Here is a 26,489-nt window from a genome sequence, read left to right as displayed (position 1 = left end):
TTAGAAAAAATGTTTTTTAACCAGTTAAATTATTTTTTAAATAGAAATTTTAATGAAATATCAATCTGGTTTTAGAATGAACCACAGTTCTGAGACAGCTCTATTTTAAATGACTTCAGGTGTAATTTAGACTCACAAAAATTAACAGTCTTGGTTCTACTGGATCTCAGCGCCAACTTTGATACAGTAGACCATCACATTTTATTAAACAGACTCCGAACCCTGGTCGGCCTCTCTGGTACTGTTTTTAACTGGTTCAGTTCTTATCTCTCAGAAATCTCTTTGTAAGTATGGATACATGCGTGTAGTGTGGGGTTCAACAAGGGTCAATTTTAGGTCCAATTCTTTTTAATCTCTATATGCTTCCCCTTTGGGACGTCATCAGGAGACACGGCATCAGCTTCCACAGCTACGCTGATGACACACAGCTGTACATCACCATGTCTCCTGATGACACAGAGCCAATTGATTCCCTTTTAAACTGCATTCTGGTATATCAAGTCATGGATGGCAGTGAACTTCCTACAGCTCAACCAGGACAAAACAGAGGTTTTAGTCATCGGTCCTGAATGCAAAAGAGAGAAACTTTTACCAAAGCTACAAGATTTTAAAACTTCAGAATTTGTGTAAAGAACCTGGCCGTCATTTTCGACTCTGAGCTCAATTTTATTCCACACATCAAAAATATAACAAAGATAGGTTTTTACCATCTTAAGAACATAGCCAGAGTCCGCCTGTTTCTCTCCCAGGCCAACACGGAGGTGCTGATGCATGCTTTTATCTCCTGTCGTTTAGACTATTGTAATCCTCTGCTCTCTGGTCTTCCCAAAAAGAGCATCCACAAATATTACAAAACTCAGCTGCACGCGTGCTGACGAGGACCAGAGGGCGAGAGCACATTACACCGGTTTTAAAATCACTGCATTGGCTCCCTGTGTGTTTCAGGATCGATTTTAAGGTTCTTTTATTCGTTTTTAAATGTCTTAATGGTCTTGGGTCATCTTATCTATCTGATATGCTTTTATCATATCAATCCTCGCAGGTCCTGAGGTCCTCTGGCACCGGCCCTTTAATTATTCCAAGAGTTAAAACTAAAACCTACGGGGAGGCAGCATTCAGCCATTACGGCCCGCACCTATGGAACAGCCTGCCAGAGGACATCAGGACCGCAGAGACTGTTGATGTTTTTAAAAGGAGGCTCAAGACCCACCTGTTTGGTCTAGATTTTTTTTTTTTTTTTTTTTTTTTTTTTTTTTAAATGTTATTGGTTTTTTTTGGCCATTTTCAAGGCTTTATTGATAGTGAGAAACAGAGTGAAAGGGGGAGACAGAGGGGAAGACATGCGGGAAAGGGCTCCGAGTCGGATTCGAACCCGGGCCGCCCGCTCACGAGGACGGTGCCTCTATGGTATGCGCTCTACCAGATGTGCCACCGGGGCGCCCCTGGTCTAGATTTTAACTGATTACTTTACTGTTTATTTTACTTTTTATTTATTCACCTATTTAGTTATCTATTTATTTATTTAGTTGCTCATCACATCGTCTGTATTTTCTTTCCCGTTGTATTTTAGTTTTTATCCTGTCCTGTTGTCTTTTAGTCTTTTTTTAACTCCAGTGTTCCCTCATGAGGGCCTCCTTTTTATCGTCTGTTTTTATTCTTATTTTTTGTAAAGCACTTTGTGGCACATTTATATGTATGAAAAACACTATATAAATTGATTTGATTTGATTCATTTTGTATTATTGCATGTAATTTTGCTCCATGCCACTGGGGGGCTGTGTTTGCTGTGTGGCTCAGCTAACCTCGGGTCAGCTGGGTTGGGCCATTTAACGTGGGGAAACCCAGACACCGGTGTTGCTGATTTGGGAAGCAAACAGTTTTTGACTGTGCCTCGTATGTGCCTAGTATATGCCTATGTGGTTTATGATGTAAGGAGCAATTCGGTTTGTGGTTTTAGTTAGATGTATTATGAGTTCAAGTTATTGCTGCTGTATGATATATGCAAGGAAAATAAACCTGCAAGATATTTGTAAACATTACTGGACTTTCCGTTTTACTATGTTTGGAGCACACTGGGTGCACGTCTAAACTTAAAACCTCCGTATTAGCAACCAGTACAAGACTTTGTTTAGGACTTAGTACAGTGAGTGTAAAGTGGGCGCAAGATAATTTCTACGCAAAGCTCGTTATTTATCAATTAGGACGTTGGCGGAGGGTACGATCAGATGTCATGGCTGCTCCCAGCTCGTGTACGCAGATTTGAGTCAGCGTAAAGAGAATTGATCTTAGACTATTGTATCGATGCCTGGAGTAGATAAAACTCTGTGTTTTGTTTTTTAATGGTGACAAACCAAAGCATATTCAGGCTACAGCTTTCTAAGGTTAGTACATCTGGCCATTTTGGTCATTAATGGGATGAAATATTTGTTTCTTTTTAGAGAAAATGCCACAAGTTGTACACAGTGAACTGTGAAAGCTGAAGAAACGAACTTTCGGGAGAAATATAACACTGTTCAACTCACGCTAGCTAGTTTGAGTGTTTCCTTGTCGATGTGAGGATAAGGGACAGACAGTGTCGTATGCTGTACAGACTGTGATTTTCGGCTGTATAAATTAAATGAAGTTGAAAAAATGTATTGAATACACATCGCGCCGTAAGTGACATTCACAGTTCATTACTACAGTTTTTCACAGCTTTGTGTCTTTTTACATGACACAGGTGGAAAATCTGCTGTGCAGGAAAAAAAAGTGAGAAAAAATCTATTTCCTTAACTGCAGCACACTCCTTCCTGACTGGGAAAAATAGTGACAAACATACTTGTTTTTGTCCGTGTGCCAGATGAGAATGGCCAGCAAGGTTCCCAGACACAATAAAGTGAACGCCAAAGAGTAAAGTGACCTCAAAAGCAGTCCCAACATATCTCCCCCCTCACTTTGTGGTGTGACACTTTTTCCTCAAGAGTGTTAATATGAAACCTTATTGCTGTTTGCCTCCTTATCTTTACCCTCTTCTTTCTTATCAAGAGACATTTGAGGTTGTCTATTTTTCTGTATCTTGTTCAGTGAAGTCCTCTGCTTTCTCTGCACCTCAACTTGGTCAATTCTCTGTTCCAGATCTTTCGTTGCTCCACATCTTACTTATATGCTTGTCATGTGTCCCTATCCACCTATCATCTTTCCTCAGATGGACTAACAAGCCTACTTTCCTCTACTGTCCCCAGAGCTTGCGCTCCACCCAATCAGAGTGACTCCTAATGAATCCCAAAAAAACGATTTTATTCTAATGTCAAACTCCTTTACCTCCTCACTCATGAAGAGGGTGTGACATGTTTGTGATTACACAGGTGTCACTTGTCATAGTATGCTAAACCATGTACTAAATGACCAACAAGAATCACTCATCTGTCAGTGCCACTCAAAACGACCCAAATGAGCGTTTCTCTGGTACAGAGCAAAGCGATCTGAAAATAGCGTGCACATCATTACACATACACGTAAGGTTTGTTGAAAAAGTAAAAAGGCTGCAGTGTTGTTGAATTTAGGCTACAAAACCACTTTTATATTTAGAGCAAAAAAGGTGCTATAAAAGACAATTAAAAAAGTACTGACATTCAAATGGTGAGTTAAGGTGAATTGAGGTGTATTTGTTTAATGCGAAAAAACAGTTATAGTGTCTTAAATTGCACAGCAAAATTAATGTTAGATACACGAAAGTAGACCAAGAATAAGATCCTTTTGCTTCCTTTTTAACACAAAAGAGACATAACAATCGCCAAAAGCAAGCCGGTGTTTTTTTGTTTGTTTGTTTTTTGACAAAGATTATTACTCTTACTTTAAATTTACTTTAAATGTTTTTTGTTGTTGTTGTTTTGAAGATGTCTCTAAAAGAGGAAACAATAGATTGTGTTATTGTCTGAAAGAAACATCTTGTGTCTTCCCTTTCTCCAGCTGTTTAAATATCTGAGTTGAGATCTTGTAACACCAAACGCCATAGCATATTATTTCATCTTTATTTTACCAGAATATTTGGTAATTGCCCGACATGCAACTCTTGGCAATCAGAATCAGAAGTACATTATTTATTCCTTCATGCAAATTTGTATTATTGCAGTTGCTCACCCAAGAGAGTTAATCCAAACTAGTAAATAGGTCAAATCAAATGTACCATATACTAAAATATACAAGAATAATAAATGGAACTAGCTAATAAAAATAATACTTTACTGCATTTCATCTGTTAATAACCATATATTAACACACTGTATCTATATTTATTGGTACTATGATTGTAATTATATACAGTGGGTACGGAAAGTGTACGGAAATGTACACTCAGTACCCCATCTTGACAGAAAAAAAAAACAGAAAGGTAGACATTTTTGCTAATTTATTAAAGAAAAACTGAAATATCACATGGTCATAAGTATTCAGACCCTTTGCTCAGTATTGAGTAGAAGCACCTTTTTGAGCTAGTACAGCCATGAGTCTTCTTGGGAATGATGCAACAAGTTTTTCACACCTGGATTTGGGGATTCTCTGCCATGCAGATCCTCTCCAGTTCTGTCAGGTTGGATGGTGAACGTTGGTGGACAGCCATCTTCAGGTCTCTCCAGAGATGCTCAATTGGGTTTAGGTCAGGGCTCTGGCTGGGCCATTCAAGAATGTTCACAGAGTTGTTCCGAAGCCACTCCTTTGTTATTTTAGCAGTGTGCTTGGGGTCATTGTCTTGTTGGAAGGTGAACCTTTCGGCCCAGTCTGAGGTCCTGAGCACTCTGGAAAAGGTTTTCTTCCAGGATATCTCTGTACTTGGCCGCATTCATCCTTCCTTCAATTGCAACCAGTGGTCCTGTCCCTGCAGCTGAAAAACACCCCATAGCATGATGCTGCCACCACCATGCTTCACTGTTGGGATGGTGTTGGGCAGGTGATGAGAGGTGCCTGGTTTTCTCCACACATACCGCTTAGAATTAAGGCCAAAAAGTTAAATCTTGGTCTCATCAGACCAGAGAATCTTATTATCTCATAGTCTGAGAGTCCTTCATGTGTTCTTTGGCAAAATCTATGCGGGCTTTCATATGTCTTACACTGAGGAGAGACGTCTGTCGGGCCACTCTGCGATAAAGCCCCGATTGGTGGAGGGCTGCAGTGATGGTTGACTTTCTGGAACTTTCTCCCATCTCCCCACTGCATCTCTGGAGCTCAGCCACAGTGATCTTTGGGTTCTTCTTCACCTCTCTCACCAAGGCTCTTATCCCACGATTGCTCAGTTTGGCTGGACGGCCAGGTCTAGGAAGAGTTCTGGTTGTCCCAAACTTCTTCCATTTAAGGATTATGGAGGACACTGTGCTCTTAGGAACCTTGAGTGCTGCAGAAATTCTTTTGTAACCTTGGCCAGATCTGTGCCTTGCCACAATTCTGTCTCTGAGCTCTTCGGGCAGTTCCTTCGACCTCATGATTCTCATTTGCTCTGACATGCACTGTGAGCTGTAAGGTCTTATATAGACAGGTGTGTGCCTCTCCTAATCAAGTCCAATCAGTTTAATTAAACACACCTGGACTCCAATGAAGGAGTAGAACCATCTCAAGGAGCATCAGATGAAATGGACAGCATGAGTTAAATATATGAGTGTCACAGCAAAGGGTCTGAATACTTATGACCATGTGATATTTCAGTTTTTCTTTTTTAATAAATTTGCAAAAAATTCTACATTTCTGTTTTTTTCTGTCAAGATGGGGTGCTAAGTGTACATTAATGAGAAAAAAAAAGAACTTAAATGATTTTAGCAAATGGCTGCAATGAAACAAAGAGTGAAAAATTTAAGGGGGTCTGAATACTTTCCGTACCCACTGTACATTGCAGATCTCTGGCATTGCAGAATTCCCCTATTGGACTCAGCAGCGCACTACTGACTGCATGATGGCAGAGAGGAAGCGCTGTTTGGAGTTACTTTACACTTAGTAGACAATAAATAATTACTATAATAATGCATTTGCTATATGCAGTGTCAAAACGAAGATACTCGATAGAGGAATGTTTAAAAAAGGGCTGGGTAAAACTCTCCGAATAAATCATTGAATCATATGTTGTTGAGCAAAATGTGTGGTTAATGAAGAAATACTGCATTTTAATGGGAAATTTTGGCAGGTTTCAGGACACGTAATTCCACTCCAGCCATGGATTACATACAAAGACCTTTTCTAACAAATATTTATTCAATTTATCGTCATTGTTTTTCACCTCACGCTGTTCACAAGAAAAAAAAGTCCCCATCACAAACATTAATGGAATTTTAAAATTGGCCATACTTCTCCTTTCCTGTCAGCTTTCATTAATTCCTGGAACTACAATTTACCTGGCCGACAATCTTCCAGGTGAAGCCTGAGCACCCCCTGACTGTGCAGCTGCAACAAGAGGTCAAACTCAACCGGCATGACATGGAATCTTGCATTTACTTTTTCATCATCGTAGTAGTGGTTAGTCAGGGCATAGAGTCCTTGTGGGTGATTACTGAAGGGCCAGAAACCGTAGAGATGCACGTTAGCACAGAGTTCCAGTGCCAGGCTGGTCATCATTATGCCGGTGCTGAGCCGTGCTGCTTTTATGCCTTGGGAGCGCCAGAAGACGGACAGTTTATGGAGATAGTCAGGGTTTAAGAAGACAGGCCGGATGGGACTTTTAAAGTCCTCAATACTGTAGACAGCCCGCTGGCACTCAGAAGTGAAGGCAGAAAGGAGAAGCAGGGAGTCACCATATCTTCTCAGACTCTCCACAAACAGACGGCGACGTCCCATAAGAGCCCTGTACCTGAAATTGAATAGCAAATATGAAACAACACCACCAAAATAACATTTTGAGGTGCAGTGAGATTTGTGATTTAGCTCACTTATATTTGAGGATGCTAAGGTTTGCTGTCACGAGGTCAGTCTTGGTGCCCACATCTTTCACATAGTCGTCTTCCAAAGGAGGAAGGTTACACCTGAACATAGAGAAAAGAAGATCAAGAGAATGTTATATGGAATTGTGACAGCCTTTCAAGCCACTACATTGGACAACTTTCTCACCTGATAACAAACTGAGCTGAATCGATCATCTTTCCACAGTCGCTGTCGGTCAGGATCCCTCCGTTCCCAACAACAGCACACGTGTCCCATGTTTTATTTTGAAACGGATGCCTCTGTAATCGAAGCCAGACAAAAATACACAACCAAGGTTGACCAAAGTGCTTTACATAACTGAATAACAACAAGAAATCCAAAAGATACATAAATGAATAACAATAAACTCAAAATTCAAAATATAAAGACAAAATGAGTTTTAAGAGAAGATTTAAAAATGTCCAAAGTCTTTGACGACCGGATATGCAGCGGTAAACTGTTCCACGGCTTAGGGGCAGCCACTGCAAAAGATCGATTGCCTTTAGTTTTTAGCCTGCATTTAGGCACATCCAGGTATGACTCATTTGCAGACCTCAGAGTTCTGGTTGGTCTGTGAACATGTATGAGTTCAGCCAAATACGCTGGAGCCAATCCGTTTAAAATTTTAAAAACAAACATCAGGATCTTAAAATCAATTCTGAAACGGACAGGAAGCTAGTGCAGAGAGGCCAGAACTGGGGTTATGTGTTCACGTTTCTTTTTGCCTGTTAAAAGACGTGCTGCAGCATTTTGTACAAGTTGTAGGCGTCGCAATGAGTGCTGGTCTAAACCTACATACAACGAGTTGCAAAAATCTAGTTTTGTGGAAATGAAAGCATGAATAACCGTCTCCAGGCCACTAGGAGAGAGGTACGGTTTTACCCTGGCCAGAAGTCGCAGCTGGAAAAAGGTGCTTTTGACCACATAGCCAATTTGCTTGTCAAGTTTCAACTCACTGTCGAAAGTGACACCAAGGCTCTTAATGACAGAGCAGTTTTTTTAACCCAGTGAGGGGGGCAGAGCATCAGCACAGTCGCTGTAATGTTTATGACACCCAAACACAGTGACTTCTGTCTTGCTGTCATTCAGATTTAGGAAGCTGAGGCTCATCCAAGTCTTGATGTCAGTTATACAGGCAAGTAAAGTTTGTACAGAGTCTTTACAATTCATTTGTAAGGGGAGATAAATCTGAACATCATCAGCGTAACAATGAAAAGACATTAAGACATAAGACATTATGTTTGCCGAGAATGGAACCAAGGGGCAACATGTACAGTGTGAACAGTAAAGGGCCTAGAATAGACCCTTGAGGCACCCCACAAGTAAAAGGGGTCACACTAGAAGAAAAATCTCCCAAATGCAAGTGATTCAATAGCATTTGAGCATCCACATCCTGTAACCTGATTCCTGTTACTTGACTGACTGCATCCTTTCCCCTCCCTATTACTGTTAGTCATGACAGTCCTAGTTCCTGGTCAACATAAAACAATAAAATGTCTGTTACTTTACAGGACAACCAGCATGGCTGCAAACTTCTAACCTTTTTTATTAACACATAATTTATTTGCTGTACGTTCCATTATGTGTATGTCTTTTTGTTTTGTGTATGTATGTACATAGCTGAGGTCAAAGTCAAGTTAGGAAGTCTTTTCTGACAGTTTTTGTCTACCAGTTCCACATAAAAGGAAGAAAGAAAATGACTCATTTTAATTTTTACATTTTACTTTTACTATAGTTATGTATTATTTATTTATTGCTTTTTTTGTTATTAAATTTGCCACATTTATTTATTTTATGACTTCACATATTGGATTTTCATAATGTGCTTTTGTCATCAGTTAAAAAACAACACCTGGGACTTCCGGGAACATGGCGAAGAGTGCAGACGCATAGTTAACGAGCTCTCCCAGTGCGGTTAAGAAATTCGAAAATAAATGTAACTCGACAGACGAAAGCAAGGCATGAGAAGAGGACGAAGAAGAGAGAGCACACGAAGAAGCAGTAGGACCACTGAAAAGCCGAACAAAACCAAAAAACAACCAGTAATGGAAGAAATCCCCGAACGCGATGCTAGCGCTGCTAAAGATAGTGAACACGAGGAAGGAGCGGTGGAAGAAACAGATGGACATCTGGACTCGCCACAATCAGTAAGGACATAATAAGGGAGCTTAAACAAGAGCTACGACAAGAGCTAACAATACTCAAAGTCGAACTGAAACAAGAGGTTAAGGAAGAATTCAGTAGCTTTCGACAGGATATCGACCGTAAGCTAAACGAGATTAGCAGCAATATACAGACACAAAAGACGGACATCGCCGAAGCCCAGACGCGCATAGCGGAGCTGGAAGAGTGGAAGGCGGACGCGAAAGACGTACTGGCGGAGATGTGTGAGCAGACAGACCGGTTGAGAGAGAAAGTGACGGATCTCGAAGGGAGATCAAGAAGAAATAATATCCGAGTCTTCAGCATACCAGAGGACACTGAAGGGAGCTCCGTTGCCAAATACCTGGAACAACTGTTAAAGACTGAACTTCAGCTGCCGGAAGACACCGCTCTTCAGATTCAAAGAGCACACAGAGCTCTCGCTCCAAAACTGAGACCGGGCGCCGCTCCCAGGTCAATCGTGGCCAACTTTCTACAATTTGAGATTAAAGAAATGGTTTTGAAGACAGCGTGGCAAAGGAAAATACAGGTGGGCGGAAAACAAGTTCACTTTGACCATGATTACCCCACTGAAATCGTCCAGAAACGGAAGACGTATGTGGGGATAAAGAAAGTGTTAAAGGAAAAAGGAATCCGTTTCCAAACACCGCTCACAAAAATCCGGATTCACTGGAACAACGGAGGGAGGACGTATGGGAGCGCCAGAGAAGCCGCACGAGACATGGAGGAAAGAGGCTACACCGTGGATATGCCAGGCGAAGACACCGGACCCGTGGCGGGCGGAAGGATGCGAGGAGTGACGGAGTGGCAGCGAGTGACGGGGCAAGGACGAAGCCGGGATACAGCGCACCTAGCGTGAGAAAAACTGCAAGATTTTCAGTGGAGATCTTAAAGAGGTTTTGTTGGGAAAAAGGTAACACAGATGGCTTCAGACAATACAGGTATGGACAAAGACAAATAACGCGATTAGACAGAGGGAAAGAGATGTTATAAGGATTTAAATGCAGCAAGCATTACTGTTGATTATTGAATGGGACTTTGTCTATGCGTGGATTAAAATGACTGATTCAGGGAAAAAAGGGATACATAGTGGGAATATCTGATCAGACCTCTTTATTTATTTTTATTTAAAGCTATTAAGAACCGACTGGGAGTGGTCAGGTCATTTTGAGTTGGACTTATCTAGACACTAAGGAACACCGTGAGTTGGGTTCAGTTTTAAGTCTAGGAAGGGGCCCTCACTTAGAGATGAGGATTTCCCCTTCACCCACCAACGGGGATTTGGGGAGGAAGGAGCCACATCCCCATTTTTTGAAGTTATTTTTCCGGATTTCTATAATGTTAATTGTTCATGTGTTTGTAGTTCAGAACTGTTTGGGAGTGCATTTTCTGGTGGTAACAGAATATAATGTTGTCTAACAATGTCAAAATAATGTCGCTAAATGTAAATGGCCTGAACATACCAAAGAAAAAAGAAAGGGTTATGACAAAACTGAAGAAGGAAAAAGCTCAAATCATATTTTTACAAGAGACCCATTTAACACAGTCAGAACATGATAAACTTAAAAGATACGGATATAGGAATCTATATTACAGTTCATACAAGGGGGGATGTAGAAGAGGGGTTGTAACTTTAATAGCAAACATGATTCAATTTGATTGTGAGAAGGAAGTCAAAGATGGGGAGGGAAGATACATTATAGTAAAGGGTAGAATAGAAAACAAACCAGTAACATTGATAAATATATATGCACCTCCTGAGAGCGATAAAAAATTATTCAAATCCTTGTTTGATGTTATAGCTGTTGAAGCAGAGGGAATTTTAATATGTGCGGGAGATTTGAATGTTGTTATGAATCACAATTTGGACACCACAAGTCTAAAAAGGAATAAAGGGCAGTTAACAAGATTTATAAACATATCACTGGAAGAGATGGGCATGGTAGATGTATGGAGAAATCTACATCCTCTGGATAAGGACTTCACTCACTACTCAGCTGCACATAAAGTTCATTCACGGATAGATTACTTCCTGGTGAATCAGAGTGACAGATTCAGAGTGGAGGAATGTGAGATCGGGGCGGCAGATGTGTCAGACCATAACCCTCTCTACTTGAAGATTAACATAAACACCAGGAAAAGACGTACAGTGTGGAGACTCAATGTAGGAATATTGAACAATGAACAAAGAAAAGATAAAGTGAAAACAGAATTGAAAAGATATATTGAGGAAAACAACAATGGAGAGGTTGATCCAACAATATTGTGGGATGCCATGAAGGCTGTCATTAGGGGAAAACTGATAGCGGAAACAGCACATGTGAAAAGAGTTAAATTAGAGGCATATAAAAAATATACAGAGGATCTTAGGGAATCAGAACAGGAATATCAGGAAACAAATGATGTGAAAATGTATCAACAGATCAAGACATTGAAAACAAAGATAAATGACTTGTTACTGGAGGAAGTTGAAAAAAACAATATGTTTCTGAAGCAGAAATACTATGAAGCAGGCTCGAAGGCTACTAAATTGCTAGTGAAACGAATACGAAAACAGCAAGTGCTAGGCAACATATGTAAAATTAGAGATCCATATACAAATGAGATAACCCACAACTCAGAGGAGATAGAGAAAATCTTTCACAGATACTATGAGGAACTATATACACAGCCCGACTCCGCGGATGAAGAGGAAATGAGAGTGTTTCTAAATTCATTGGACATGCCATCGATTGGTAATATTCAAAATGATAGACTAACGGCCGATATTACCAAGGAAGAAGTAGCTGATGCAATAAGTGCGTTAAAAAATAATAAATCTCCGGGTAGTGATGGCTACCCGGCAGAGTGGTATAAAATGTTTAAGGATGAGCTCACACCACTGCTCTTGGCTTCTTTTAATTGGACACTTAAAAATAACAAAATACCACCATCTTGGGTTGAAGCGATCATCACAGTCATCCACAAAGAAGGGAGAGACAAAGAGCACTGTGCAAACTACAGACCAATCTCATTATTAAATGTGGATTTTGAATATACACAACAATTATTTCAAAACGATTGAATACTTTTATAACAGAAATCATAGAGGAAGATCAAACAGGATTTATAGGTGGACGGCAAACGCAAGACAATGTCAGAAGAACTTTGCATATTGTAGACGAAGCACAACAGAAAAAAACAAAGTACTATGTTAGTAAGCATCGATGCAGAGAAAGCGTTCGATTGTGTAAATTGGAGATTTTTGTATCAAGTGTTAGAACGATTTGGATTTAACCACGCATCAGTGCAATGCATAAAGACTCTATATCAACTGCCCAACGCCAGAATTAAGATAAATGGAAGTCTGACTGACAAAATTAATTTGCAGAGGTCTACTAGACAGGGTTGTTGCCTGTCACCCACTTTGTTCGATCTTTTCGTGGAGCCGTTGGCACAAGCAGTTCGTCAGAATGAAGAACTGGTGGGTGTAATGGTGAACGGAACAGAACACAGATATTACCACTTAACTACACTCCATCAAAAGAAATCCAGGATTCGTATCATTTTAATTGGAACCTAAAGAAAATAAAATATCTGGGGGTCTTCATTACTAAAGGATTGTCGAAATTATATGAAGAAAACTACGATAAAACAAATCAGGAGATACAAAAATATATTGGAAGATGGGCCACGCTGCAGCTAGATTTTAATTCAAGGATTGAAATAATCAAAATTAATGTGCTGCCTAGACTACTCTATTTATTCCATTCTCTACCTGTAGAGGTCCCACAAACCCAGTTTGTGACCTGGAACAGAACAATATCAAGGTTTATTTGGGCAAGTAACTCTCCAGCTACCGAAAGAAAGAGGGGGAATGGGTCTACCAAGACTGAAGGAATACTACTTTGCAGCCCAGCTGAGATATTTACTCTGTTGGTGTAAACCAGAATACATGGCAAAGTGGAAAGAAATGGAAAAAGAGTTCGGAGGATACCCAATTCAGAATGTGATCGGAGATAAGGAAACATACAATAAAATTAAAAATAAAATTGACTCAATTACTCTATTCACTCTGGAATTATGGTACAGAATAATTAAAAATGATGGGATAAACAAGGATCTTCATCTGTTAAAGTGGGTTGCATCTGATAGTAATTTCAAACCTGCCAGGTATGACAAGGGATTCAAACAGTGGGAAATTAAGGGAATTACAGCTTGGTGCACTCTAGAGAAAGATGGGGAGCTGGAGAGACAAATATGATCTGGGTGAACACGAATTCTACAGATACTTACAGCTTAGAGATTATTACAGGAAGGAGATCAAGATGGATCCCTCCATGGAAGTGAATGGTGTGATACAAGCAGTGATTAGCACTTACAGGGGCACCAAAATTAGAATAATATCACCACTCTACCAAAAATTGACAACAAACAAGAATACAACTGATTATATAAAAGAAAAGTGGGAGTCAGAGCTTAATATAAGAATCTCGGATGAAGACTGGCTAAACATGTGGAAAATGCATCAAACATCCACCAGTTCACGATTATGGAGGGAGTTCTCTTGGAAAAACTTGATTAGATTCTTTATAACGCCCAAAGTCAAGAGTAAATATTTGAGTGTAAATCTATCCTGCTGGAGAGAATGTGGAGCAGTAAGCTCAGACCATGCACATGTATTTTGGAAATGTGATAAGGTACAACTGTTGTGGAAGATGATACATAAAACCTTGCAAGAGGTGCTGAGATATGGGATCCCTATGTGTTGTAAGTTACTCTATTTATGTAATTTTACAGAGGAAAACGTGCATGCAGGGGATAGGTACCTGGCAAAAATACTGTTAATAGCTGGTAAAAAAGCTATCACGAGGAAATGGGGTAGAGTGGATCCTCCGAATCGGGAACAATGGATAGAGATAATAGAGGAAATCTATATAATGGAAAAACTGACACATCGCTTAAGACTGCAGGAAACGCAGTTGGAGGACAAATGGCTGAAATGGACATATTTCAGGACCTGGAACAGCAACAAAGACTGATGAAAGATCATTAGATACAGAGGACGAGACAGAGAACTAACGAGTGACCAAGAAGGAATGTGATTCCCAACAGGACTTTAATTTGTTTTTGTTTTTTGTTTGTTTTCTTATGTGGATGTTATGTTTGTGTATTGTGAAGTTATGTTTTTGTGTGTTGTTGGATGAAAAATTAATAAAAACCAAAGTGAAAAAAAACAAAAAAACAACACCTGACTTTAAAAGAAAGCCTCTTCCTAATCTTCTTTTTTTCCATTAAAAAGCTGTCTGAACCTGAACCTTTAAAAGCCCAAGTGTTTTATCGGAAGCTCAAAGGTTTTAACATCTTTTTGGGAATTAATTGCTATTTCTTTATCTTTATGTTTTTATCTGTTCTGACTGTATATTTTATTGGTTTGGGTCACTCAAACAGTTACAGGTTAGGAGGGATTGTTAGAATATACAGTACAATTGCAGATTTAATTGATCTCTGAACATAGTCATAAAGAATGTCGTGTTAATTCCTGTCCACCTTAGCCACCCTTTGTTCAGTGAGTTCAGGGTGCTGCCATCTGGTTACGGATAAACATAAATCTGCCACCATTTCCTGACCAATACATTTAAGAAGTCAATAATCCCCATTATATGGGTATTCACATTATATTGGATTAAAGAAATACAACCTGCATGACTTGTGGCCAGGCACGTGCACACATAGGGCCCTAGGGGTGCTTGAGCCCCTGCTCTTTTTGCCTTGTATTAAAAAGTGCCGTCTGAGTGTTGTTTTTTTTGTTTTGTTTGTTTTTAAATAACGTGAAAAATAGGGATGTGAAAAACTTTTTCTTGTAATACGGGGTTGTGTGTGTTGAGCCTGCCACTTCTCTGTCTGTTGCATCGCACACTCGCCGCCAGAGAGAGAGAGAGACAGAGTGAGAGCGGGCGAGTAAGTGAGAGGGAGAGAAGCCGCTGCCCCCTGGATAACTGAGGAGACGTGACGGTGGAGCAACTTGAACCTGTGAGTTATGGTCTAACTAGTCGCCGTCCACTTATTCGCTTAAATATGTGTCATATTTTAGAAAAATGCCCTATTTTAGTCAATGTGCCAGCTTCCATCAGCTGCAGCTCTGCTGTATCACAGCTCTATTTTTACCGGACGTCGGAGCATGGCACATCGTGTACAAAATACATTTTCTTTTTTTTTTTTCAAATAAATTTAAAAAATAAAATGCACTGTGTTTACGGCGGATCATATTTCCCTCACTACAGGTCTGAGGTTTTAACATCACAAAAATCTGTAGAGGAAGGTCTGGTGGCGAGACTATTTTCCTACTAGTCAAGTCAAGTCAAATTTATTTATATAGTGCATTTACAGACGGCTGAGCCGCTCCAAAGTGCTTCACATAAAAGTGCAAAAAGTGCAATAAAATACAGAATTGACAAAGGTAAAAAAAAGAAACAAACAAAACAAAACAAAATTAAATTTAAAATAAATTAAAAGAAGATGGGATAATTTTAAAAGCACTGTGGGATTACTAGGGGACACTATTCCCTAGAACTTGCCGGAGGAAAAAAACAAAACAAACAAAAAAACAAAACTTTAATTGAAGGCAAGAAAAAAGAGATGGGTTTTTAAGTGAGATTTAAAAACATTTAGGGACTGCGCTGCACGGATGTGGAGGGGGAGGCAGTTCCAGAGTCTGGGGGCTGCTACAGAGAAGGCCCTGTCACCCCTTGTCTTTAGTCTGGACCTCTGCACCTCCAACAGCAGCTGGTCAGCTGACCGTAGAGCTCTGGAGGGGGTGTGGTGGTTCAGAAGATCAGACAGGTATGTAGGGGCCAGACCATGGAGGGATTTGTAGACAGTTAGAAGAAGTTTATAGTTGATGCGGTGACGGATGGGGAGCCAGTGGAGCGATGCGAGGACCGGGGTGATGTGATCATGTTTTTTAGTGCAGGTGAGGAGTCGGGCGGCTGAGTTTTCGACCAACTGCAGGCTGCGAAGCTGCAATTGATCCATGCCAGTGTAGAGAGCGTTACAGTAGTCCAGTTGTGATGTGATGAAGGCATGGATAGTTCTCTCCAGGTCACTCTGCGGCAGGTAAGCTTTAGTCTTGGCTAGAGTTCTCAGGTGGAAAAAGCTTCTCCTCACCACTGCACTAACCTGCTGTTCAAACTTAAAAGCACTGTCAAAAATCACACCAAGATTTTTGACAGAAGGCCGGATGTTGGAGGCTAGAGGGCCTTGGGCATCGGTGGAGAAGGCCGGAGAGGTTTTGCCAAAAATAATGATCTCCTTCTTGCTCTCATTAAGGTTGAGGAAGTTTGCACCCATCCATGATCTGATGTCCCCTAGGGGTAAAATATATAATAGGAAGAGGATGGGACCTAGTATAGATAGATAGATAGATAGGTAGATAGATTACTTTATTCATCCCCGAAGGGAAATTCGGTTGTCACAGCAGTCCGGTATTAAAGTACAATAAAATACAAAAGAATAAAATAAAATATAGAGCCCTGAGGGGCCCCACAGGTGAGGGGGGCAATAGAGGAGAAGAAAGCTCCTGTCAGCCAGGTAGGACTGAAAGAACTTCAGGGCTGTGCCTTTGATGCCAACTTGGTGCTCAAGCCGAGACAGCAGGATTCTGTGATCCACCGTGTCAAAAGCTGCTGTGAGATCTAGGAGCACTAGGATCATAGGGCTCCCTGAGTCAACGACTAGGAGCAGGTCGTTTAACTCTCAGCAGTGCAGTCTCTGTGCTGTGGGCTGTTCTGAAGCCTGACCGGAATTTTTCGTAGATGTTGTTATTGGTGAGAAAGGCTTTCAGTTGGATATAGACTTCTCGCTCGAGGAGTTTAGACAGGAAGGGAAGTTTAGAAATTGGTCTGAAGTTTGAGAGAATGGAGGGGTCGAGGTTGGGTTTCTTTAGTAGTGGCTGCACTACGGCGAACTTGAAGGCAGCTGGGACACAACCAGTGGAGAGGATGGAATTAATCAACAGTAGAAGGAAGGGGGCAACTGTGTTGAAAACTGTAGCATCCTTAAGTAGACTGGGGGGTAGACAGTCAGAGGGGCAGTTAGAAGGCTGCAGGTGTCTGACTGCATCGGAGAGGGAGGATAGGGTAATGGGCTCAAACTGCTCGAGGACAGCCGGCTGGGGAAGGGGGGGAGGCAGGGGGAGGGGGCTGGCAAAGGTATCAGAGGGCCTGAGTGCTGCGATCTTGTCAATGAAGATTTTTTGAAAGCTTTCACAGAGGGCAGGTGAGGGCACAACAGGGGATTCATTACGGGGATTTATGAGAGAATAGTATAATAATAGAGTATTGAAGAGAAACTGAGGTTTGTGACTGTTTCTGGAGACCAGGGTGGAAATGTACTGTGATTTGGCTGTTTTAACGGCTCGTTGGTAGTCCGCTAGGCAACTTCGGAGGATTTGGAGGGACACGTGGAGGCGGTCCTTCTGCCACTTGCGCTCAGCCTGCCTACAGGAGTGTCTGAGGACACGCATTGCATCATTGAGCCATGGAGTTAACTGGGCTTTAGCACGTTTGGGTTTGAGAGGGGCAACAGAGTCGCGGTCCGGTCGGCGCTGTTGGGGCGGCTGGAGGGGCTAGAAACAACGATGGCCGAGGCAGTGGAGCAGCATCGCGGTCAAGGACGGCTTCAGCAGGAGTAGCAGGCGAGACACAGGCAACAGGACGTAGGCATCGCGCCTCCTTCCTCGTCTCCTGGAACGCTTTTTGCGAGAAGGGGCCACAGGCTGGTGGCGCAGGTAAGCTGGGATACCTGACAGCACAAGAGGGGGAGAACTGGTCCAGTCTCCTTGATCGGGTCTGGCTGCCCGAGCCACAGGGAATTTTAGGTCGAGGATGTTAAGCAGGGCTTGACGATCGTAGCACAGAATGGCAGAAACATCCAGATAGACACTTAGAAACAGGGCTGTAACAAACGATAGACAGAGCGCCCGTGGAAGACAAATCGCCGAACAGACTGGCGCCATCTTGGTACCTCAGTACCTCTTATGCATTGGGATGGTTTGTAGTGTGTGAAGCCACAGTTCTGAAACCTGCTATTCTAGTCTAGATATAAAATGTTTATTGTGACTTTGCTACTACTGTGTGGGCTAACAAAATAATAATGATAATAATAATAATAACATAGTAATTTCAGCATTCCGGGGATATAAACTGTAGGTATCTGTGTTTGAAATATTACCTGTATCTGTATTTAAACTTGATTCATGTTGATTATGCTTGCAGCACTATGCCAAAAAAAAGAAAGGATACAGAAAAGCCTATGATAGAAGCCTATGATAATGTGAATGAACTCATGTTGACAATAATTTGTTGACACAAAATAAATGGCAATTGCATATCACTTTCACATACACAGAATACATAGCTAAGTAGTTAGCTTTCTATCAGTACTTTTTAAATTTTACATTCATTTCCATATTGTGTAAAGGACCGGAAAAAACAACATGTTGCCCTTTTCTGACTTTGAGCTCTATAATCATGCACTGCAAAAAAGCCAACTTGTATTTTTTGGCCTAAAACAGTGATTTAAGTTGGTAAAACTTGGAAATATAAATGATTGACATTTAGGGCAATAATGTAAGTTAGCACAACAAAGGAAGCCAGTTGTCTGCTCAAAAACAAGTCTGTGAGTTGTTGTTACTTATATCTTTAAGTTGGGGTTCACAAGAAGGGACAATAGTTCTGCTAACTCTTATTTCTTTGTTGTGAAATGCGGAAAGCGGCGAAATTCGGTCATTAGCGAAAGCTAGCGGCTAACTGATGCTAGCTGCACTGCTTGTTACAGCTGCAAGAGTAGCCATTAGCGTATCAATGCTAACTCAAAATTGTGGTCGCAACATTAGCTGACATTTCATAGCGGCGTCACAATCGTTCCAATTCAGCACATTGCAGAAATTAGCAGAAGTAAGGAGTGAGTTATTACAATGTAAAATTATAAGTTAGTAAAATTTACAGTTGAGTTGACAAAAATCTGAATTCAGAGTTGAGCAAACTCAAAAACAAAACTTAAAATATTTAATTTATATTTTAATTGTCCAACTTAAAATTTTATCGAAGTTTGTTGCCTTGAAATTTTGAGTTCACCCAACTTTTCTTTTTTTACAGTGTGTGCACGTGACTGCTTGTGGCAGAACTTACAAGAGCAAAGTAGTGAAATAATGTCTGTGGTAATACATGTGAGGAACAATCATTATACCAAACAAGCAACAGATGCTAATGATGGTAATATCAATGAATGTGACGCCACATACCTTTGGGAAATTGCTGAAAATCTCCGGGGTCACCTGGAGGCTCCTCTTCCTTGCTCCGTCGTACACAATCTTGGATCCCACTGGAGTGTTGGCCTGGGTAATGATGGCCTTGTCAGATCCATTGCACTTGCTGCTCAGCTCAGATCTGAGGAACCACAAGGACTTTGTTAAACAACATACAGTCAGCTGAAAGTGTTAACGCTGACTTCAAGTTGCCAGATACATTAAAAGTGAATTGATTTGACAGTTTCTTCAAGTCATAAAGAAATAAAAAAGACAAAGTTTCTTGTTTTAATAAAGTATTTTAAATCAATAACTAGCCCCAGGTAAGCGAAGACAGACCCTCTGTTTTTCCATAACTAACATGACCTTTAGACGTGGTATATTTAGACCATGTGGTTATGTTCTCTTTTTTTTTTATTATATCAGAAAGCAAATGGACTCTGTTTAAATACTCCTCTTAGTTGTGGCTTCATATGCAGTATATTTGAACTTTCTTTTAAATCACACTGAATATACTGATTCCTGTCTGCATGGAGAGCCAACATCGCTGTGCATTTAGGGATAAATGATTTGCCATTGTGGCACATTTTTTTGTTGTTCTGTTCACAAAATTCCCAATAAAGTAAATTTAAGATAAATCACCTGAACTCTGAATAATTGTCCTCCTGCTTCTTCCAGTTTTGAGAGTAACGCTCTTTTACTTTGTTGATGACCTTCCTGTGACACACACACATCCAAATATACAGTCAGGTGAATAATCTCTGTCATACTGCTGGACATTATCTGATGAAGGCAAAAAAAATCCAGGCAATTGAGGAAAAGCAGGGAGTGTTTGCTCTTACTTGCAGCCTTTACAGAGCTCAGAAGGGCTTTTCTTGTGAGGAGGCAGTCTGTAAGGTTTGTCATCACTGTGGAGGGAACCAGAGAGAAACAGGATAGGTGAGTATCCTTCCCGTGCCAGAGATACCTGATAATCTCATTGGCACTGAGAGAAAAGAAATAACACAATTCACAAAAAGTATTTTTTCCTTCTTTATTTTTCTATAAAAAAAACAACAAACAATTTACTCCAATGGAGCACAAAATGGAGCATCTGCTACAACATTATCCTCCCTTTAATATGCCTTACATCTAGGCTGTCAGCCTAAAGAAGAAGCGGATGGGTTTATTAACACCTTCCCCTCCTGTAACAAAACCACACCTGCACCTACATGACTTGCATAAGAGGTCACGTTATATTATGTATAGGCAAGGCAAAGCAAGTTTATTTGTATAGCACAATTCAACACAAGGTAATTCAAAGTGCTTTACATAAACATTAAAAACAGCAAGACACAATTGAAAACAGTAAAAAAGGTCAATTAAAACAGGGAAATAGAAATAAAAATATAAATAGGATAAAATAAGATACAGCAGGATAAAAAAAAAGAGATAAAATAATAAAAAAGCACAAGTCAAACATTGCGTAGTTAAAAAGTAAGGGCAGTAGAGTACAGCAGATAGGTGTTAAAGTTAAGAGTACGCTGCAGTAAACAATAGTGTTTTCAGTCCTGATTTAAAGGAGCAGACCTCAGATCTACAGGTAGTTTGTTCCACAGGTGAGGAGCATAATAACTGAAAGCTGCCTCACCCCGCTTAGTTCTTGTTTTTGGGACACGCAACAAGCCAGTTCCAGGTGACCTAAGGCACATGTGTCAAACTGATCCAGGAAAGGGCCAAGTGGGTGCAAGTTTTCATTCCAACCAAGCAGGAGCACACATGACTCCACCCATCTAATCACCTGGGCTGTCTTCACTCGTTTGATTTGTCGTATCAGGTGTGCTCTAGCTAGGCTGGAACAAAAACCTGCAGCCACTTGACCCTTTCCTGGATCAGTTTGACACATGTGAAAGCACATATGTCAAACTGATCCAGGAAGTGAAGACAGCCCAGGTGATTAGATGGGTGGAGTCATGTGTGCTCCTGCTTGGTTGGAATGAAGTCTTGTTAAGTAAGTGGTCTTAAGTAAGATTTGAACCATTGTAGCACAGTGCCGGTGAGCCCCACCTACTGTTCCAGTCTGCTGACTAGTATGTTATGATCAACTGTGTCAAAGGCAGCACTGAGATCCAGTAAAACCAGGACAGAGGATTTGCCTGCATCAGTGTTCAGATGAATATCATTTAAGACTTTGATAAGTACAGTCTCAGTGCTGTGGTGTCGCCGAAATCCAGACTGAAATGTGTTGAAAAGATTGTTTTGCATCATAAAAGCATGAATTTGCTCAAAAACAACCTTTTCAATGATTTTCCCCAGAAATGGCAGATTTGATATTGGCCTATAGTTACTAATTGTTGTGGAATCCAGATTAGATTTTTTTAGGACAGGTTTTATTACTGCAGTTTTCAAAGTCTGTGGAAACTGTCCTGCTTGGAGAGAAGATTTTATTATCTGCAGTACATCCAGAGCTATGCAGTTGAAAACAGTTTTAAAAAAGTTTGAAGGCAGAATATCAAGGCAGCAGGTTGTGGGCTTTAATTTTGAAACTGTTTCCGTGAGTGTTGTGTAATCTAGGAGGGTAAAATGTCCTAGCTTGACTAGAGGATGGGAAGGCACCAGTGTTATCATTCCTGAGCTGGAGCTGCACACTGCTTGCCTTACCTGTAATATTTTGTTTGTGAAAAAGGCTGCAAAGTCATTGCATGACTTGTTAGACAGCAGTTCAGGAGGGACTGATGCTGTGGGATTTGTCAGTCTGTCTACTACAGAAAAAAGTGTGCGGGCATTATTACTGTTTCTATTGATAATCTCTGAAAAATATGACTGCCTTGCATTCTTCAGTTCCTGATTATAGTTGCGAAGACCCTCTTTATAAATATCGTAATATACCTGGAGTTTGTTCTTTCGCCACCTGCGTTCAGCTTGTCTACATACTTTTTTCTGCACTCTAACCAGTGTGGTGTTTCTCCAGGGTGACTTTTTCCTCCCCGACAGAACTTTATATTATGTATACATTCATTTAGAAGAAGTTCCCGTTCTTAATGTGCTGTATTGTTTGTTTCTATGCAGATAAATTACATAAAGCTTATCTTATATAGATCAGCATTTAACCAGTAGAACTTTTTATGCAATCAACTATGTGGTTCAATAAGAACAAACTTTTAACAAAAACATGTTGGTTGTTTCATATTGAAGTGATGTTTTTCAAATGACGGTTTTGCTACTAGTATTGTATTGTGAGACGAATCATGATACTGAAGCAAAGATAAACATGGTGGCCTGGATAAAAAATACATTTAAACAATGACATGAGCAGAAGTGAAGAAAGACTGTCAGCTTGCACAAAAAAGTCTCAAAAATTTTCTCAACATCAACTGTTAAATCACCTTCTATGGCCCTTGTCTTAATGTCTTTTCAAACTCTAAGACAATGTCTCTTTATCTTTTGCCCCTACTAACACATTTCCAACACACAAAATATAAAAACCTTCCAGACTGCTCTATAGGTGGCTGGGAGTAATAGTCACACACTTACTTGTTGTCGAACATGTGCCAGGTGAGAGTGGTCAGCAGGCTCCCCAGACACAAGAAAGTGAAGACCAAAGAGTGGAGCGATCTCAAAAGCTGTCCCCTCATATCTCTCCCACCTGCTAACTTCACCTGCGAGCCTCTTTTACTTTATGTTCGAACACACTCTCAAAGTGCTTATCTTGTATCTAACAATCTACAACCTCCCCTTTATCCTCTCCCTGTCTGACTGACTGACCTCTCCCTTTCTGACTGTCTGACTGACAGGGAGAGGCAATTTGCCAGCTGGACGCATTGCGTGGGCCGTGCAGGCATTATGGAGTTCATTTGGAGGCCTCTGAACTCACTGTGTTTGGGCAACTCATCACGCATAAAGTTGACGGGGGACTTCAGTTCCCGTCCCTTATTGAAGTCTTGGATTCATGTGACAAAGATGTTTTTCCCAACATGAACTGTTTACTGCATATTCTGTTGTCACTGCCTGTCACAACTTGCTCTGTGGAGCGCCTGTTTTCGGTTGTGAAGAGGATTAAATCCACCAGCAGAGCTACAATGCTCACATAGAGACTTAACAGCATTTCGTTGCTCATGTTTGAGAAAGAGCTCGCGGAGAAACTGGACTCCGATGAAATAATAAATGCGTTCAAGGCCAAGCCACGCTGTCTTGCCCTGTAAATTCAGAGATGCGCAGTGCGCACAGGTGAGCGCAGTATCGTTGTGTCCTTTACTCTGCTGTTAAGCCCAATGTGTTCAGATGGTTAAATAGTGTTTTTGATCACACGTAATGTGGATACGTTATGGCTCCGTGCATGAGTAAGTGCATGAATGTTATATTTCACTATGTTCATCTCATTGGGCACGCAATGTCTGTGTGTGTGTTGTGTTTTTGCGGTGTGCTTTTCTATTATTTTGTTATGCTGGGCTTACACCAAACGATTTCCCAAGTCCCAGACTAAAAACTGAGAGTCTTTAGTAAATCTAGGAGTTTTACTGAAGTCACGGCGCTCCCGTCATCTCCATGGTTAAGTGTAAGGTAGTAATCTGCTCTGTTTCATATCAGTCTTTTCCTAGTCATGGGTTTGGCGCAAGTCTCAGTGATGTAACACAATCAACAACCAATATATGAGCGGGGAAAAGGTCCTCGGTTCCAGACCGGCCAGTAAAACCACGTCCACAGGAAAAAGTAACATCACAATAATGTTATTAAGCTCAGTCCTCAATACAAATATAGTGATGTCATATATTTACGGCCACAAGCGGGATTTTGGGGATGTTGTTTCTTCAGCATTTCAATATGTATGAGTTAAGGAGAGCCATTTCTAGTACTCGACAGTCATCACCAGGAAATGATGAAGTTTGTTATTGTATGTTAGATCATATGGACAATAGGTCACTGGAGGTGGTATTGAAGTTATTTAACAAAGTTTGGGATTCAGGGGAGGTACCGCAAGCATGGAAACACTCAGTAATAATACCAATATTAAAACCCGGTAAAGTAGCAGCAGATCCATCAAATTATAGACCAATTGCTCTTACATCACAATTAGGAAAGACTATGGAGAAGATGGTAACAGAAAGGTTAATGCATTTTTTAGAGAGTAGAGATCTTTTTTCACCATATCAAAGTGGATTTCGTAAAGGAAGAAACACCATGGATTCAGTACTGAAGTTAGAATCAGATATTAGGAAAGCACAGACAAACAAAGAAATAGTGGTCGCTGTATTTTTTGATATTGAAAAGGCATATGATATGTTATGGAAAGAAGGGCTGTTAGTCAAATTAGATAAGTTGGGAGTGGGGGGGAAGTTATATAACTGGGTGTTGGGCTTCATATTTGGAAGAACAATAGAGGTGAGAGTAGGGAAGGAATACTCGCCAGTATATAAAGTTGAAAACGGAACTCCACAAGGGAGTGTGTAGTCCGGTATTGTTTAATTGCATGATAAATGATATATTTGAGGAGGTGGGAGGTGGAATAAATAAGGCATTGTTTGCTGATGATGGGGCTTTATGGGTGAGGGGGAGAAACCAGGAGTATTTGCAGAGAAAACTGCAGGCAGCAGTTGATAAAGTGGAGAAGTGGGCAAGTAGATGGAGGTTTAAACTATCAGTTGCAAAAACTCAGGTGATATGCTTTGCTAAGAGACACAAGGAGATATCAATAAAATTATATGGACAAACACTAGAACAAGTCAGAGTGATTCGTTTTTTGGGTGTACTTTTTGATGAAAAACTTACCTGGAAGCATCACATTGAAAAAGTGAGAGATACATGTAAAAATGTTAATAACCTTATGAGGTGTTTGGCAGGACGAGATTGGGGTGCGAATAGGAAATCTCTAGTAAATATATATCAATCTATGATGAGATCAAGGATAGATTATGGCAGTGTGGCTTATATGTCAGCGGCAGAAAGCCATCTGAAGAAACTGGATGTAGAGCAGGCTAAAGGGTTGAGGATATGTAGCGGGGCTTTTAAGACCTCCCCAGTAGCAGCTCTACAAGTCGAGATGGTTGAAGAACCTCTACGCATAAGAAGGGTGAAGCTTATGCTGGCATATTGGGTATATCTACAGGGGCACAAAATTTCACATCCAGCAAAAGCAATATTAGATGAGTGTTCAGAACACAGTAAGACAAACTTTAGGAACCTGGGCTGGGTGGGAAATGCAAAGGCTGAAAACATTGGTTTGTGTAATATACAGTATATATCGAGTGTTCCTTTATCAGTAATACCTCCTTGGTTATTTCAGGAGCCGTTGGTGGATTTTGGCATTCAGACCAAACTCAAGAAGAAATCAGGACAAAATGGTACAGGTGAAATTGTGCAAAAATTTATTGAACAGAAATATAAAGACAGATTAATAATATTCACAGATGGGTCAAAAGACCCAAAAACTGGACGCACAGGGGCAGCTGCTTTCATCCCAAAGCATAGACTGGCAATTAAGGAGAGAGCCACAGATCATGCCTCAGTTTATACAGTTGAACTCTTGGCAATTACACTGGCACTAAGGTGGTTAAAGGGAAACAGTAAAGTAAATGTATTAATAGCATCGGATAGTTGTGCAGCTTTAACAAGTATCAAAACAATGAAGTCATGTAGGCAGGACATAATTATGGAAATACATCAGCTGCTGCATGAACTTCATAGTAGAGGGGAGACAGTTTGTTTTGTCTGGGTCCCAGCTCATGCAGGGGTTGAGGGCAATGAGGAGGTAGACAAACTTGCAAAACAGGCAGTAAGGTCTCAAAAAATAAATAACAACATCCCGCTAGGAAGAGATGAAGGGAAATCAATCATAAAAACACAAATGCAAAAAGTATGGCAAGAGTACTGGGACAGAAATGAAACAGGTAGGCATTTCTATAACATACAGAAACAAGTGGGGGGAGGACGGGTGCTGAACAGGAGCAGGAAGGAAGAGGTGGTGTTCACCCGTCTGAGGCTGGGGCACACGGGACTCAATAGCACACTAAGTATAATAGGGAAACATCCCACAGGCAACTGTAGAAACTGATATCAACGTGAAACAGTAGAGCATGTTATGATGGAGTGTAAGGAGTATGAGAGGGAGAGGAGAGATTTAAAAGCATTCATGCAAAGGGAGAAAGTCAGT

The 26,489-nt window shown here is 40.7% G+C and overlaps 1 protein-coding gene across 1 annotated transcript; it reads right to left on the bottom strand.

Moving 5' to 3' along the window:
* Positions 1-6,117: 6,117 nt before the first annotated feature.
* LOC131968606 (alpha-2,8-sialyltransferase 8F-like) lies at positions 6,118-22,977 on the bottom strand. Its single transcript, XM_059329560.1, has 7 exons — positions 22,877-22,977; positions 20,206-20,271; positions 20,006-20,080; positions 19,361-19,505; positions 7,063-7,175; positions 6,885-6,977; positions 6,118-6,805 (listed from the first exon to the last, which is right to left on the bottom strand). Exons 1-7 carry the CDS (start codon positions 22,975-22,977, stop codon positions 6,343-6,345), a joined length of 1,056 nt encoding a protein of 351 aa, XP_059185543.1. The 3' UTR covers positions 6,118-6,342.
* Positions 22,978-26,489: the final 3,512 nt, after the last annotated feature.

This window comes from Centropristis striata, chromosome 3 (assembly GCF_030273125.1).
Source record: "Centropristis striata isolate RG_2023a ecotype Rhode Island chromosome 3, C.striata_1.0, whole genome shotgun sequence".
NCBI lineage: Eukaryota > Metazoa > Chordata > Actinopteri > Perciformes > Serranidae > Centropristis > Centropristis striata.
This window is presented reverse-complemented; position numbering and strand designations above follow the sequence as displayed.

Excerpts from the sequence above, each read along its gene's own strand:
- LOC131968606 (XM_059329560.1), bottom strand. The coding sequence starts at position 22,977 with ATGAGGGGACAGCTTTTGAGATCGCTCCACTCTTTGGTCTTCACTTTC. Across the intron at positions 20,272-22,876 it reads TGGCACATGTTCGACAACAA|TGATGACAAACCTTACAGAC; the intron begins GTAAGTGTGTGA and ends TTCCCTCCACAG. Across the intron at positions 20,081-20,205 it reads GAGCTCTGTAAAGGCTGCAA|GAAGGTCATCAACAAAGTAA; the intron begins GTAAGAGCAAAC and ends TGTGTGTCACAG.